The sequence below is a fragment of the Mauremys mutica genome, chromosome 1 (assembly GCF_020497125.1).
Source record: "Mauremys mutica isolate MM-2020 ecotype Southern chromosome 1, ASM2049712v1, whole genome shotgun sequence".
Classification (NCBI taxonomy): Eukaryota; Metazoa; Chordata; order Testudines; family Geoemydidae; genus Mauremys; species Mauremys mutica.
The window spans coordinates 250,913,568-250,927,836 of record NC_059072.1 but is presented as its reverse complement, the minus strand read 5'-3'; the positions used below and the strand labels follow the sequence as shown (position 1 = coordinate 250,927,836).

Genomic DNA, 14,269 nt, shown 5'->3' with positions numbered 1-14,269 from the left:
CCTCCCCCCACCTCCAAGCAAGCATCCCTGGAGTTGAATCCATCTCTTCAGGAAATCACAAGAGGTGCTTGAAGCTCATATGCTGGGTGTTAGCATCCAGTGAGAAATTTGGGGAAAGAGGAACCTTGAACAAAATTATGATGACCTATAACAGTGTTTCCCAAACTTGGGATGCCGCTTCACTGCTCCAGGCCAATGGGAGCTGCTGGAAGCAGCGGCCAGCACGTCCCTCAGCCCACGCCGCTTCCATCAGCTCCCAGTGGCCTGGAGCAGCGAACCACGGACAGTGGGAACCACGATCAGCCGGACCTGCAGACACAGCAGGTAAATAAACCGGCCCAGCCCACCAGAGGCTTTCCCTACGCAAGCTGCGTCCCAAGTTTGGGAAACACTGACCTATAAGATAATAGCCTATAGCATATAGAGATAGATATAGATAGATTTATTTATTTAGAGAGTTATATTTAGTTAAGTACACTTAGTAGTAAGTGATAGTGTGTGTATGTGTATTTTAATCATTAATTTTTTTTTATTATATATATTCTTCAGCTATTTAATGTTACTGTAGGTAGGTAGAATCCAGTTCCATTTGTTCTGGTTTAAATAAAATCCCTGTTACCTTTTTTTTTTTTTTGGACAACCAGTTGTATTACCATGGCTACTTTTTATCACAGTGCAACACACACACATCCAAGTTCTCTCCTGCCGAGTAATTATTATATCACCACTGTGATGGACCATTACTAAATAAATCTTAGCTGGTGGTTTTGGGATGGGGTGACCCTCAGATATCTTTCAGATTATACCACAATAAGCCTACTCTGAGAGGTCTGTTTACAGGAGCCTAAGGGATTGGGCATGGGGGAGAGTGGAGAAGAGAGCTTCAAATGTATCTGATATCTGCTAGCTGATATGAAGGACAGAATCCCAAGCAGGGCCCAGGGGTAGCATCTGGGAATAGGGGTTGTCTCTGGGTTTGAAGCAAACTGCCCACCAGTTATGTGTCTTCGCTTCCCCTTCCTCTCATGAGGAAAATGTCTTAAGCAGAATTAAGCCAGTCAGTTTACATAGAATATATTCCCCTTCTCCTGTTATCCAATCTGGAGAATTTAACCTGTTGGATAACAGGAGAAGGGGAATATATTCTATGTAAACTGACTGGCTTCCGACTTCAGTCATTATTTAAATTGAGCCTTTCCTCTAGAGCAGGGATCGGCATGCAGCCCATCAGGGATGGTTTGTTTACCTTCTGCGTCCACAGGTTCAGCTGATCACAGCTCCCACTGGCTGCAGTTCGCTGTTCCAGGCCAATGGGGGCTGCAGGAAGTGGTGGCCAGCACATCCCTTGGCTCACGCCGCGTCCCGCAGCCCCCATTGGCCTGGAATGGTGAACCGCAGCCAGTGGGAGCCGCGATCGGCTGAACCTGTGGATGCTGCAGGTAAACAAACCGTCCCGGCCCACCAGCAGATTTCCCTGATGGGCCGCGTGCCAAAGGTTGCCGATCCCTGCTCTAGAGGTAAAGGCACACATCAGCCTCTATCAAAAGTTGTTGTTGTTGTTGTTGTTTGTATTAATATAGCTCCTGAGAGCCCTAAATCGCAGAACCAGACCCCACTGTGTTAGGTGCTGTACAAACAGAATGAAAAGATGGTCAAAGAACTTACAATTTAAGGCTTCAGAAGAAATATATTTATTGTTTAACAGATCTTCTGCACTGGCTTATGGATCTAAAAATACACCTGGGACCTGATTCTGGCCTCAGTTACTCTGGTGTAAATCAGGAATAAATTATAGAATTACTGAGGTACAAAACTAGTATGAGAACAGTCAGTACCCTTCTTTTAAATTTCATAGCAAAAATGACCAACCAGGCTAATTTTGCAGCCCAGACAGACTTGCTTACACTAGTTTTTCACCGATATAATGCCATTGTTTTCAAAGGGCCTGATTCTCTACTGCCTTGCATATTGCATATTCACAGGTATGCAAAGTGAATATAAAGTGCTAAAAGTTCAGAATGGCAATGTTTTATATCCACGGCATGCACGTGTAAATGACTAGACAAATGTGCAAGGCAGAGGAGAATCAGATTCGTAATCTTCATTTAATTTACAAGGTTCCTCACACTGTTTGAATGATGGTAATTCTTAGACCTCCTGCATAGCTGCAAAGTTTCCAAACAGGTAGAATTCATGGCCACATCCAGTGGTTAGCATCACATTACATACAGCAGAAAAGATTTGTTGATCTAAATTTGGTCTAAAGTAGTAAATCACTGAGCCATGCACACAACAGTGCCAGAATGGAGAAAATGCATTAATACCACATTATTTTGTTTTATAAAGCCAAACAAAACATCTAGCTAGTGTTGGTTGGCTTGTCATCAGCAATGTTGGCATGTTAAAGTCTGTAGTGTTTTTTAAATATGCAAAAGAAAAATGAATATGTCATTCTAGAAAACTTCAATTTTTTATTATACTTATCTAAAATGGGCCAAATGGATTTTATTCTTTAGTTTGGCAGTCTTTCCCCCAGGATGAAATCTTTCATTCCAACTTTCAGCCCAGACAAAGTAAGTTTGTAGGGAAGACTGTAGATGCATATGTGCATATATACATATGTGCATGTGTGTATATAAATGAAACGTTAAAATCTCTATTATAATTCAATAAATTACATTATACAGTTAAAGAAGGATCAATTGAATTTAATTCTTGTGTGAGTAGTCCTTATAGAGCTAAAGATATGCTTGTGTAAGGAAAGTATTATTTAGCCTAAAGATAGAACTAAGAAATGAGAATTATTTTTACCACACTTCATATTTTAAAAGTTCATTTTAAAACAAGGTCTTTTTGTCCTTTCTAGCACCAATGGAAAATGGCAAGTTTAAATGTGAATATAATTGAAATCCAAGATTTAAAAAAAACAAAGTGCTACAGTTCATACATTACTGGAGTATACAATAGAGATTTATTCTGTAGGTGTAGAATTTACCATTATATTCTGAGAGTGTAAAGGAAGGAAAAATGTCAAGACCATTACAGACTTCAAATGGAAAATCAAACTCTTCAGACCATTCCCGCGTAGATATCAGATGTGAGTTTGGGCTAAGTTTATGTAATAATGTTTAAATAACTTTTGGAACCATGATTACTGTGTTCATATGATTGTGAGCATAAACATTTCTCTCTTCCAGGAAGCAATTTAGAGTTCTATTTTGTGCTGCGATAACTGCTGTGTTAAGTTAGGGTAATACAGCAACTACAAACCTTTATAGAGCAAAGAAAAGAAGCCTTTTATTTTAACCTTGCTGAAAGCAGAAATAAAATGAGCTGTTGCATACTGTGTAGAACTGCGCAAAGACTTGTGAGTAGTCACTGTGGTTTGTATGATTTGGTGAGACTGCAAATTGTTCATCCTGTCAAGCTTAAAACAAACAGACTCAAAACACTTCCTTTCTTTTGTTAAATTATGTGTTTCTGCAGAAACACATATCTAAAGCTATCTCCCCAAAAATATGCTGGTTGAGTATTTTCCTTCTATTGAATGGGCCATTTATTTCCCTCCCTCTGTATTTCTAGCTGCAATGCTCTAGAAGATTCCTGCAGTCATGCTTCGTTAAACCTGAGGTCAGAATACAGGAGCATGCTGCTTTGAACTGCGGTTTTGCAGGAGAAAATAAATTCATTCACTTCTCTAAATTGAAAGGAGTGGGCAGGGGGAATCGGTTCCACAGAAAATCAGAGAGGGTTGAAAATGGGTACAGTTTCCTGCTTGTGAGCTAAATGATTGGTCACACTGTGCCAAAGCACTTGTGTTTTAGAATTTCCTCTCTCATCAACAGTTACTACTGTGTGTCAAATAACACCCCTATGGAGGCTTATGATAAAAATATGCATTCTGTTTCAAATACAGACCAACAAGTCCATCACAGAACTCCGAGCAAGGAAGAAATCTGATTTAATAGAACAGTAGAAATAAAAGGGGCATGCTTTACCCACCAGGCCCAATGATTTCTCCCTTCCTCATACACCTGGGCTGTTGGGACCAGTGAAGCACCTCCTTGGGATTGAGCCAGCCCTTTGGGAGTGGCAGGGAGACACACGGCTAGGGTCCTGCAATTCACCCAGATTGTAATGTGGGGATTCCTTTTCCATGGGCCTAAGGCATCAGTGGCCTCCTTCTCCCAAATGACATAAGCTAAAGAAAAGCAGACTAGGACAAGTCAGTCCTGCTCCAGAGCAGCAGGAACTTCCTCTGGCACCAATAGGACAGGAAGAAGCCCAGCAGAGATGCATCATGTCCCTCTCCCATCCCCAGTTGTCACAGTTCCTGGATGTTGGCTGTTATTATTATTATTATTATTATTATTTTTTAAACAAGTGAAACTGTGGGCACCTTCTGTCTCATTGGCTGCCTGTTTGCCCTGCACTGTCACAGTGTCTCTGCCACCAGCTTCTCTCCCCATGCCCTCTGTGCTGTTCTCTAGCCCAGCGGTTCTCAAACTTCACTGCACCACAACCCCCTTCCGACAAGAAAAATTACTACATGACCCCAGGAGGGGGACTGAGACCTGAGCCTGCCCAAGAGAGGCCCGAAGCCCAAGCCCAAGGGCTTCAGCCCCAGCCCTGAGCGATGGGGCTCGGGCTTCGGCCCCGGGCCCCAGCAAGTCTAATGCCAGCCTTGGTGACCCTATTAAAATGGAGTCCCGACCTACTATAGGGTCCCAACCCACAGTTTAAGAACCACTGCTTTAGCCCTTCTTTCCTTCTGTCCTCTCTCTGGCCCTCAATATCCCCTTTCCTTCCTCTTTTCTTATTCTTTTCATCTGTGTTCCCTCCTTCCTGCCATTCCCTCTCACTTTACCGTCGCCCCGCTCAATAAAAAGAATAATATAACTGAATAAATAGAAGAAGAGCTAACAAAGCACAGGCCTATCAACACGATTGCTTTACTTGTATGTTTCACGCTTATCCCCATCCTTTGTTTAGTTTGCCTTTTAGGTTTATGATCTTTGGGGCAGGGATTGTGTGTGCACATAGATAATTAGGTATGTACAGCTTCTGGTTCAATGGGACCCTGATGCTAATCAGAGCTGTTGGGCACTATTACACTATAAATAATAAATGTTAACAATAATCTCTGTTTCATGATAGGCGAAGGGAAATAAAAAATGTCGGAGTAGAGCAAATTGAAACAAAATAACGTGCTACTTTAGGGATCGGTGAGACTGGACTGTTTATGTGTAAAGACTACTCACGTGAGCGAGAGTTGCTGGTTTGGGCTCTGACCAGGTACTGTTGTGACAAGCTGAGAAATGGATCTCTTTCAGGACTATGTAACATAGTGTGGTAATGCCAAAGTTCATTTTGAAGATTTCTAGAGATAACTGACACTTTCAGCGGCTGTATATTGCTAACACGTACTGATAGTTTCTGTTGCTTAGACAAATAACGTGCTGTTTTCTAGAAACATCAGTAGGCTCTATTATGTACTGTATAATGTTTTCCAGGAAACCTGTTTGAAATGAAGATCATCTATATAATATCTCAGCTGATTTTTGGCCCTTCTCTGTATTCTTTGCACTGCTGTGGCATCAGAAAGAGGATGGAAAGCTGGTTTAAACAGCTAGTTGGGGATTCTCCTTGTGGAACCCATGGGTGGTATAAAGTTGCCATCACAGGCTCTGTGTCACCTGTTCCTGGCTTTCCGAGTGTAGAAGGTGTATTGGGGCTGTGGCCAGGACATATTATGCTGTAGCCACTCCCTCTAGGGAATCACTACCAGCTGGTGGAACTTAGAGCCCTGTCAAGCCTGCTCTAAGTTCTACCAAGCTGCACCAAGGGCTGATTGGCTTTCTGCTGCATGGGTGGCATGTATAGTATGTAAAGGTTGCATACCATCACCTTTGTTCTTTCAGCCGTAGGTGAGCCATCAAGAGCTCTTGTATACTTGACATAGGCCTTCATTATGTCACCAAAACTGGAATGGGACTGTAAATAGTTTATAAAAGATGGAGAGGTTGTCTGTCCCTGGTTGAGCCCACGGTTAGGAAAGGAAACTTAGGATGGGAGTTTTCTCATTTATTTCAACAGGGGCCAGCATTTCACCCTTGATGTTTAATATTAGTAGGAATCAGATGTGGCTGTTGTGGAGATTATGAAAGTGAGTGCTGGTGGTTGTGATAGATGGGGTTGCTTGACATTTTAGCTGGCAGATGGGGTCACTCTGCAGCACTGTTCCCTCTGTTCCTAGATCTACTCAAGAGCATTCCATACAGCTAGGGATCCACACGTGGGGCGAAGGATGGGAGTGTCACATGTATTTTCCCCCTGCCAGCCCGGGCTGCGTTAGCTTCTAAGTTAAGTAGTCTCTGTGCTGTGGAGTTCATTTGATGAAGCTCCAGGAACAGTGACGGTAGAGAAGTTCCTGGCAGCTTGGCTCCAATGCCAACTACCTGGAGGGAGGTGGTAAAGGGTGAGCAGGTATCAGAAGCATAAAGCCTCCATGTGAATGGTTCTGGTCTCCACTGAAACCCCGGGGTTTATGCAGCCAAGTCCCCCTGTCCTGCAGAATAATCTAGGAAATGATCCTCAACAGAAACCTCACTGAGATTTTCTGTGGCTCGTAGTGTTGCCAACTCTAGTGACTTTACTGCAATTCCCACAATATTTGGTGATTTTCTTAAAGTCCCAGCTGCCAGAATCAGAGAATAGCTTGAAATCATGAACCTTATAGATGCCCAAGCACCAGAAGGCAACCCCCCACCCCAATATTATTTTTAAAAGTTCATTATTTTTAAGTCAGTCTAATAACTTTTGGGAGCCTGATTCATGATTATTGAAAGCTTGGGTTGGTAATACTGCCCATCTCTCTTCCCCCCTTAGGTGTCCCCTGGGAGGGGGCAATCTGATGCAAAGCACACAAAGTAGCATTATAGATGCATTAGCACTGCATTATTTAGATGACCCTCCAGAAACAAAAAGGAACTGTTTTTCATTGCCACAAGAAATACTGAATACAGTTGACTTATCTGGCAAATAATGATTAAAGATACTAACAAGAAAGCTGTCCAAGAGCAATTCATTAATTAGAAGGCCTAATTATAGCCAATAGACAAGTTCCTTTGCCATAAACAAACCAATATATATTTTTGGCAGACACCATCCCCAGGGGTCTCTGAGTTTTGCTGCCTACTGTACAGGCCTGTGCAGCAACAGTGAGAATGCTAAAAATAATTTGGCACCTCCCTCACGAAAGTGTGTGTGTGCGTGTGTGTGTTTCTCTACCCTAGAAATGCAGCCTCCAGCTGTCTTGACTCATGCCAGAGGTTTCTTAATACCATGGAATTAGCTGACTAAAGAAGCACATCCTGTCTACTCAGGCTATGTGAGGGTTCCACGAAATAAACTCTAGTCTGATTTCCAGCACCCTGGGAATGTCTGCCTGCAACTAACATTCAGTATCCCAAATAATCCCAAGGTGACCTGCTCTTTGTAAAACTGCAGCCAAGAAAAACCCTGTTTAACATAACAGTGCAAAACTTAGAACATCAACTTGAACCATGCTGACCTCTTAGCTGCTGGGGTCTATGCAGATTAATTTAACAATAGGCAGCCTTGAAAGGGAGGAATGTTCCAAAGGGATCTCCTTCACCCATCTCTTCTCCTTTAATAAATAGTCAGGAGGTCTGGCTTAGAAAAACTGAAAGTGCCCCTTGTTAGGAAACAATGGGAGTTACAGCAGAGAGGCAGCACACCAGTAATTTGAATCTTAGCAGAACAAAGTTACACCTCCCATAGACTGATGCTTTCATTGGAAAAATTTTGGTTGAGAATTAGGGTCATTTTCTGGACATTTAAAAAATAGACATGGTTTTGCCTTTTGCTGTCCATACATTGTTAGTATTTTATTAAATAAATAAATGACCCCCTGACCTGAGATATTATTTCAACTGGTTTTCATGCAAGCAAACTGGCTAAAGACAAAAACTTTCCAGATGGGAGTTGGAGCTTAGACATCAGCTAATTGCTTAGACATGCCCACCACTCAGGAGAGATGCAGCAAGATAAGATCTTGAGCTACAGGGGTGCCAAAGGGACACTCTTATCTTTGCTGAAGAAGAAACTATCTTACCTTCTAACTACATTCTCCATTGTGCCAGCCTTGCTCAGTGTGGGTAGCCTCTTAATACCCAAGTAATCTCATTGTGTGTAAGTAAGGGGGTAGGTGAGTTTGGGGTGGCACATTTAGAATTTATTGGAGCAAGGAGAAGATATGGAGACTGGCCTAGACTTGCTTTTATAGTCTGAGATTTGCATCATGAGCTAGCTGCCCAGACAGAAGTACTAGAAAGCCACTGGATTCCTTAGTCCGATTAATTTGTATACTGTGAGCTTGGTGTTATTTTTCAGTCTTTACTAAACATCTCTTTCCTATGCAGTATTTTTGTCTTCTCAACAATTGGCATGTTGATTTTCAAGAAACAAAAATAAAACAAGAGATGTCATTCGGGCCCAGTTATGTGCCTCAGAGCTGCTCACAAAGAGACCCTCTCCATGTGTGACTGTTCCACCCCTTCTACTGTGGAAAATGTGTGTGGGAGAGGAGGGATCCTGGACAAATCTGCACTGCCTTACTTCCTTACCTTCCTAAGACCTCACAAAGCCAGGATCTCTGAGATGGGAGGGGATTTGCCAGGAGTGGAGAGTTGGTAGCTGCATGCTTGGTGGAGGGGGCCAGGTCAGACTAATGGCTCTCTGGACTTGCAGATACCCCTGGGGCTATATTACCCGTGTTGTGTGGCTCCCCTTTTAACTGTGGCCAGGAGTCCCTGCTAACTGGGGGGAATAAGGTGTATATGTGGTCTTATTGGAATCCCAGAACTGGTGAAGAAGCACAGAGGCTCACCTGGATGGCCCAGGTGTCCAGGAGATCCCTGCGTATCTTTCATGTTTGTGGCCTGGCCCCACCTCCTGCTCCATGAGATAAAAACTTTGCAAAGGATCTTATACATCCAGAGGTTGTTCCATAAATGTTTAATGTTTTACTAAGTTTTCTGATATAATCTTGATGTGTCACTACTTCTGATTGCATTGTTAACAACTATAGAGCAGTATAAATACTTTGCTTTTTTGGAGAAAAAAAATTCATTACGTGACAAAAAACAAACAAGCCAACACATACTAAACCTGTTCTGCCTCTTACAGTCTCCTGGTAATAAAATGTTGTGAAAATTAGAAATATGTAAGATTTCATGCTGGATTATTTTTAAATAGATGTGTTTCACAAATCAGTGGAAAATGTTAGTGCCCTCTTCCTCAATGACTTAAGCCTCTGTAAATTGGACTGTTAGTAAGGTTGTGAAAGATGCTTCCTTTGTGAAACTTATATGAGACAAAAGGTGGGTGAGGTAGTATCTTTTATTGGACCAATTTCCGCTGGTGAGACAAATGTTTGACCTTAAACAGAGCTCCCAGACTGAAAGAAAAGCTCTGGATATGCCTTAAAGCTTGTCTCTTTCACCAAGGTTGGACCAATAAAAGACATTATCTCACCAACCATTTCTCTCTCTAATATTCTGGGACCAACACTGCAAACATGAAATGTATACTCAGCTAGAGGAACACCTGAGTGAGCAAAGGGTAACTCATCATGTGTGCTGTCCGGAAGGCAGTCGTTGAAAAGTGGAGGGTGGATGGAAACCAGCAGGGAAAATGATAAAAAGGGATGAGAGTGGTTCAGACAGGCAAAGAATGCTGATTACCAAATGCAAATCATTTGAACACTGAGTGGGCCGGTTAGAATAACTTCAGTGCAGATCTAAGTTACACAACAATCATACTGTAAGCAGTCTCCTGACAGAAATAGCCTTGAGTCTTTTAAAACTGGAAACAGCAGTCATGAACATACTGAGGAGACTCGTCTTGCACGGACAGAGTTGGGGGAAGGAAATAGGTCAGTCTGCATAATAGGTATTTTTCCAGGTGTTTAGTATAACCCAAGCTGAATGTATGTGGAGCATGGGAATTGTGTGTTCACTGTTACACTGATGAATTTCGTCCGTGTATTAGAAGTAAGTTTGTTTGCAGTGAAACTTGGCCACTCAGCTGTGACACTGTGATATTGTGCCTCTATTTGGACATTTGTAAGGCCCCAAGTCAGCTGCTCTTCTGCTGCTGGAGGCTTTGCCTAGACTAGAAAAATAGGAAATAGCTTTACTGACAGTTAAGTTGGGTGATTGGCACCCGTAGGTCTTAGCATCTGCAAAGTCCCACTTGCATTACTGCATCCTCCCCAGGTGTGTCTGGATGTATGGGCTGATCCTCTGCCCCACCCTGCCATAATATGCTCTTCTGTTGCTGGTCAGCTGAGTGGTAAAGAACGTCCCAATGTCTGTGAGGAGCCATCAGCCCTGCAGTGTATCTTCCTTGGAGTAAAGTCCTGTCACTCAGATTTTACTTCATTTTTCCAGGATTTTGTCCCTAAAACTCCTCCAGCGTTGTGGGCAAAGTGCAAATTTCCAAGTCTATACCTGTTTGTTTTTTTTAAAAAGTCTGTTACTATCCTTGAACTGTATATTTAGCGGCTTGTCCCATCAGTTCTATCTTTTAGAAACAGGCTAACTGTTGGCATCCCATCTTGGCATACAAAAATCCACTGTGTTCTTTCCACTAATACCACAGAATGTCTTATACAGGGGATGTGAAAAAGACAGTTGTTTTGCATATAAAGGACCTGATGTTCTGCTGGACTACACTGGTTTTAAAGCCATTGAGCCAGATCAGATGGTTCAGATGGTGCAATGAAGCAACACCAATTTATATCAGCTGAGGAAAATTTCCGTGGAGATACATCAGTGTAAAACTGGTGCAACATTGGATAATCAGGCTATAGAAGTAGTAGTACAAGCATGAGATGACACAGCTGAAATAGACATACTGCACTGTGCTCCATATTATTCTTTGACAAATAAAATTTGTCCTTCAAAATACAAATGGGCCGCCAGCATATTGCTACATGCAGCATATTTCTGTTTGTGTGGGAGTAGTGGGTCTAATTCTTCTCTCACTTGTGCTGGCTTTCCTCCAGTGTAACGCCATTGACTTCACATGAGTTATTTCTGAGTTATACCCATGTGAGAGAAGAATTGGGCTCAAAGTCTGCAGTAAGACCCATCCATATTTGAAATTCATGCTGAAGTTACACAGTTATCCACAGCACAGCCTGAGGCTAATATGTTGCTGAATAGTTTGTAGAACAACTTGCAGCCGGTGTGTACATCCCCTTGCATAATTTAACCATATAAAAATGGAGGTATCCCGTGTAAATGAATAAGGCCCCCATTCTAGCCTGCCTATGAGCCTCCCCTCACTAGCCCCTGTGCACAGCAAGGCTCAGTACCATGCAGAGGCCCTGTGCACTGACTACATAACTCCTTGATCTTTATACTGAAGAATCATAGTGGTTCGACTGCACAGGGCCTTCCATGGCCATAGAGGAGGGAGCTGGACTTTCTCCATAATGCACATTATCAATTTTGTTTTTAATCAAGTTGGTGTATTGGGTACAGCAGAAGCCGACAGGTAAATGATCTCCTCCAAGGCAGGTTCCAGTGTTGCTCTATAAACTGGCCACCAGAGACTGCTTCTGTAGCCAGCAACTGTCACCATGCAGATGGAGCCAAAATGTGTCACCTATGTGGTGTCCCTGAGCGCCTGTGTTTGTTTCTTCCCCTGAGACTCCCACGCTGCTGTGTATGCATTGATCCTACTCCTCCCAGAACTTTTAAATATACTTCTACTTTTTCTCTGTTTTCAGAACAGCTCTTGATTAATATTTGATATTCTTTTCAGGTTTCATTCCCCTTCACCAATACTTCAAGGCACAGAGGAGTTGGTACAGGCATTGCCATGAAACCTAACTTGAAGCAATGGAAACAACTAATGCTGTTTGGGCTATTTGCATGGGGTCTCCTTTTCTTGGTGATCTTCATCTATTTTACAGATAGCAACACTGCTGAACCAGTTCCAAGTTCCTTCTCTTACATTGAGACGAAGAGGCTCCTGCCCATTCAGGGCAAGCAGAGAGTTATTATGGGAGCAATACATGATCCATCATCCTCTGAAACCATAGATAGGAACGAGGTGCTTCTTAACGAAGATCTCTTAGATTCATTTAAATTGGGCACCGGAAGCATTAAAAAGTGGATTGATCTAGAGGATGGCTTTGAAAATGAAGAAGAGTTTTTTCCTTCCCAGGTAGGGAGAAAATCAAAAAATGCCTTCTATCAAGGGGATGACAACTATTTATTTGCTGCTGGCCAGCCTCAGCGACACAGCAACATTCAAGAGCTAGTGAAATTCATCTCTCCCAATGAGGATGATCAGAAGGAAAATGTTTTACAGGAAAAATGGACCCATGAGAAAAGAACAAAGAAAAGAAACCCGACACGCAGGAGAAGCCGACTGTTTGATGAGTCTGATGATTGGGATGGGTTATATTCTACAATGTCAAAATCCTTCCTTTATAGGCTTTGGAAAGGGGATGTCTCCTCCAAGATGCTGAACCCTCGCCTGCAGAAAGCTATGAAAGACTATCTCAACACCAACAAGCATGGGGTGCGGTTCAAAGGGAAACGAAACTCCAGACTGACAGGAGACCAGCTCATCTGTGAGCTCAAGGACAGGGTGCATGTGAAAACAATAGATGGCAAGGAGGCCCCCTTTTCAGCTCTTGGATGGGAAAAGCACGTTCCTCAAATTCCACTGGGCAGACTGTATCCACATGGCTTCGGAAGCTGTGCCGTAGTTATGTCTGCTGGTGCAATACTGAACTCTTCTCTAGGGGATGAAATAGGTGGGTGAAAATGCTTCTCACTCATTAGTATGTGTGTGTTCATCTATCAAAGGGTCCATCCTTTTTCAGGGATAAGCCTGATGATCCTTATTCTTCTCTCCCCCCAGCTTTACATCCATATAGCTCCATAGACTTCAGTGGAGTACTCCTGTATGACACCACTATAACTGAGAGAAAATCAGGCCCATGGTAGTCATTCATTTTAAGAGGGTGACATCCTTTTATTTATTTTATTTGGTTTGGGGCACAAAGAATGAATTGAGTTTAATAGAACCATGACAGTTTTACATATTGGTGTGATGCATGTTTACTTCCTTAACAGGTTAGTTTTATTCTCAGGCTTTCATTTTTAAAACCTTCATTGTATTTCTGACTATACATTAGTACAGTGTAAGGAAAAGCTTTTGTTTTTTTGTTGTCTTAGGATTTCTTTACTGATGTGACACAATCATAGTATGTTAAAAGGATCAAGAGAAGGAAGAAATATATGCATCACATTTCCTCCATTTGCTTCTGGAGCACCAAGAATTATCTGTCCCAACTTTCCGTAGAAATCCTTGGATGTACACTAGTAATTCCTCCCATCATCCAGGATTTCTCATCCTCATACCTGCTTCATCTTCCTGCTCTGTCTCTTTGCCATGCGTTTCCCTTAAATCTCTGTGATCTATTAGAACCGCTGTCATTATCAAACTACTCTAATGGGCTTCCAGCACAGCACAAGTGCCCTGCCAGCCTGCAGCTAAAATCAAAACTGAGTAACCCCCAATTTCATGAGAAGTCCCACTGATTTAGAAACCTCTGAGGTGAAATAGCTCAACAATTCCTTCCTCTCACTGTGTGCTGTCACTAAAATGAAGCAAAATCCTTTAGTGTCAGAGTCTCAAACCAGCACAGGTATTTTCAGTGTGGTCACCCTGACATTGTGGTGCCTTCAGTGCCCATTTGACTCCATGACACTAAGCATTCCCTCATAACTATTCTGGTCATGGCAGCCTCATGCCACTCACTCCATATTCTTGTGGAGCCTTCAGTTTAATTGGGAATGTTCACCTGATGTGTGTCTCCTAAATGGAAGAGTCCTAGTAAAAGTTACAGGTTTGAAATGCCACCATTAATAAGGCCTTCGTCAAACATTTCAATCTCTCCATCGGAAAAGCCTGTGGGAAAGGAACAGGGAAATGAAAATTAAGGTTTCTCTCAGAAGCCCCGTCCAGAACTTTCTGTCAGGTAGTCAGGGCTTAGCGGAGTGCTTGGTGACAGAACCTGTACATCTTTGGGGATCTGCTGAATGCTAGAGCCACCCATGCAAGGCCCCTGTTCTGCTGCACTGGCTCTAATGCCCACTCTAGCTATTTGGAAATGCTCCATTGGAGTCAGGGTGTGGGATATAGCATGCTGCACGCATAG

General features: G+C 42.6%; 1 protein-coding gene across 1 annotated transcript in view; it reads left to right on the top strand.

Moving 5' to 3' along the window:
• Window positions 1-14,269, top strand: part of ST6GAL2 (ST6 beta-galactoside alpha-2,6-sialyltransferase 2) — a 66,325-nt gene that overhangs the window by 25,803 nt on the left and 26,253 nt on the right. Inside the window, exon 2 of the mRNA XM_045006785.1 lies at window positions 11,857-12,859. Coding sequence (XP_044862720.1) covers window positions 11,914-12,859 — 946 coding nt within the window. The 5' untranslated portion in view covers window positions 11,857-11,913. The remainder of the gene's footprint in view (window positions 1-11,856; window positions 12,860-14,269) is intronic.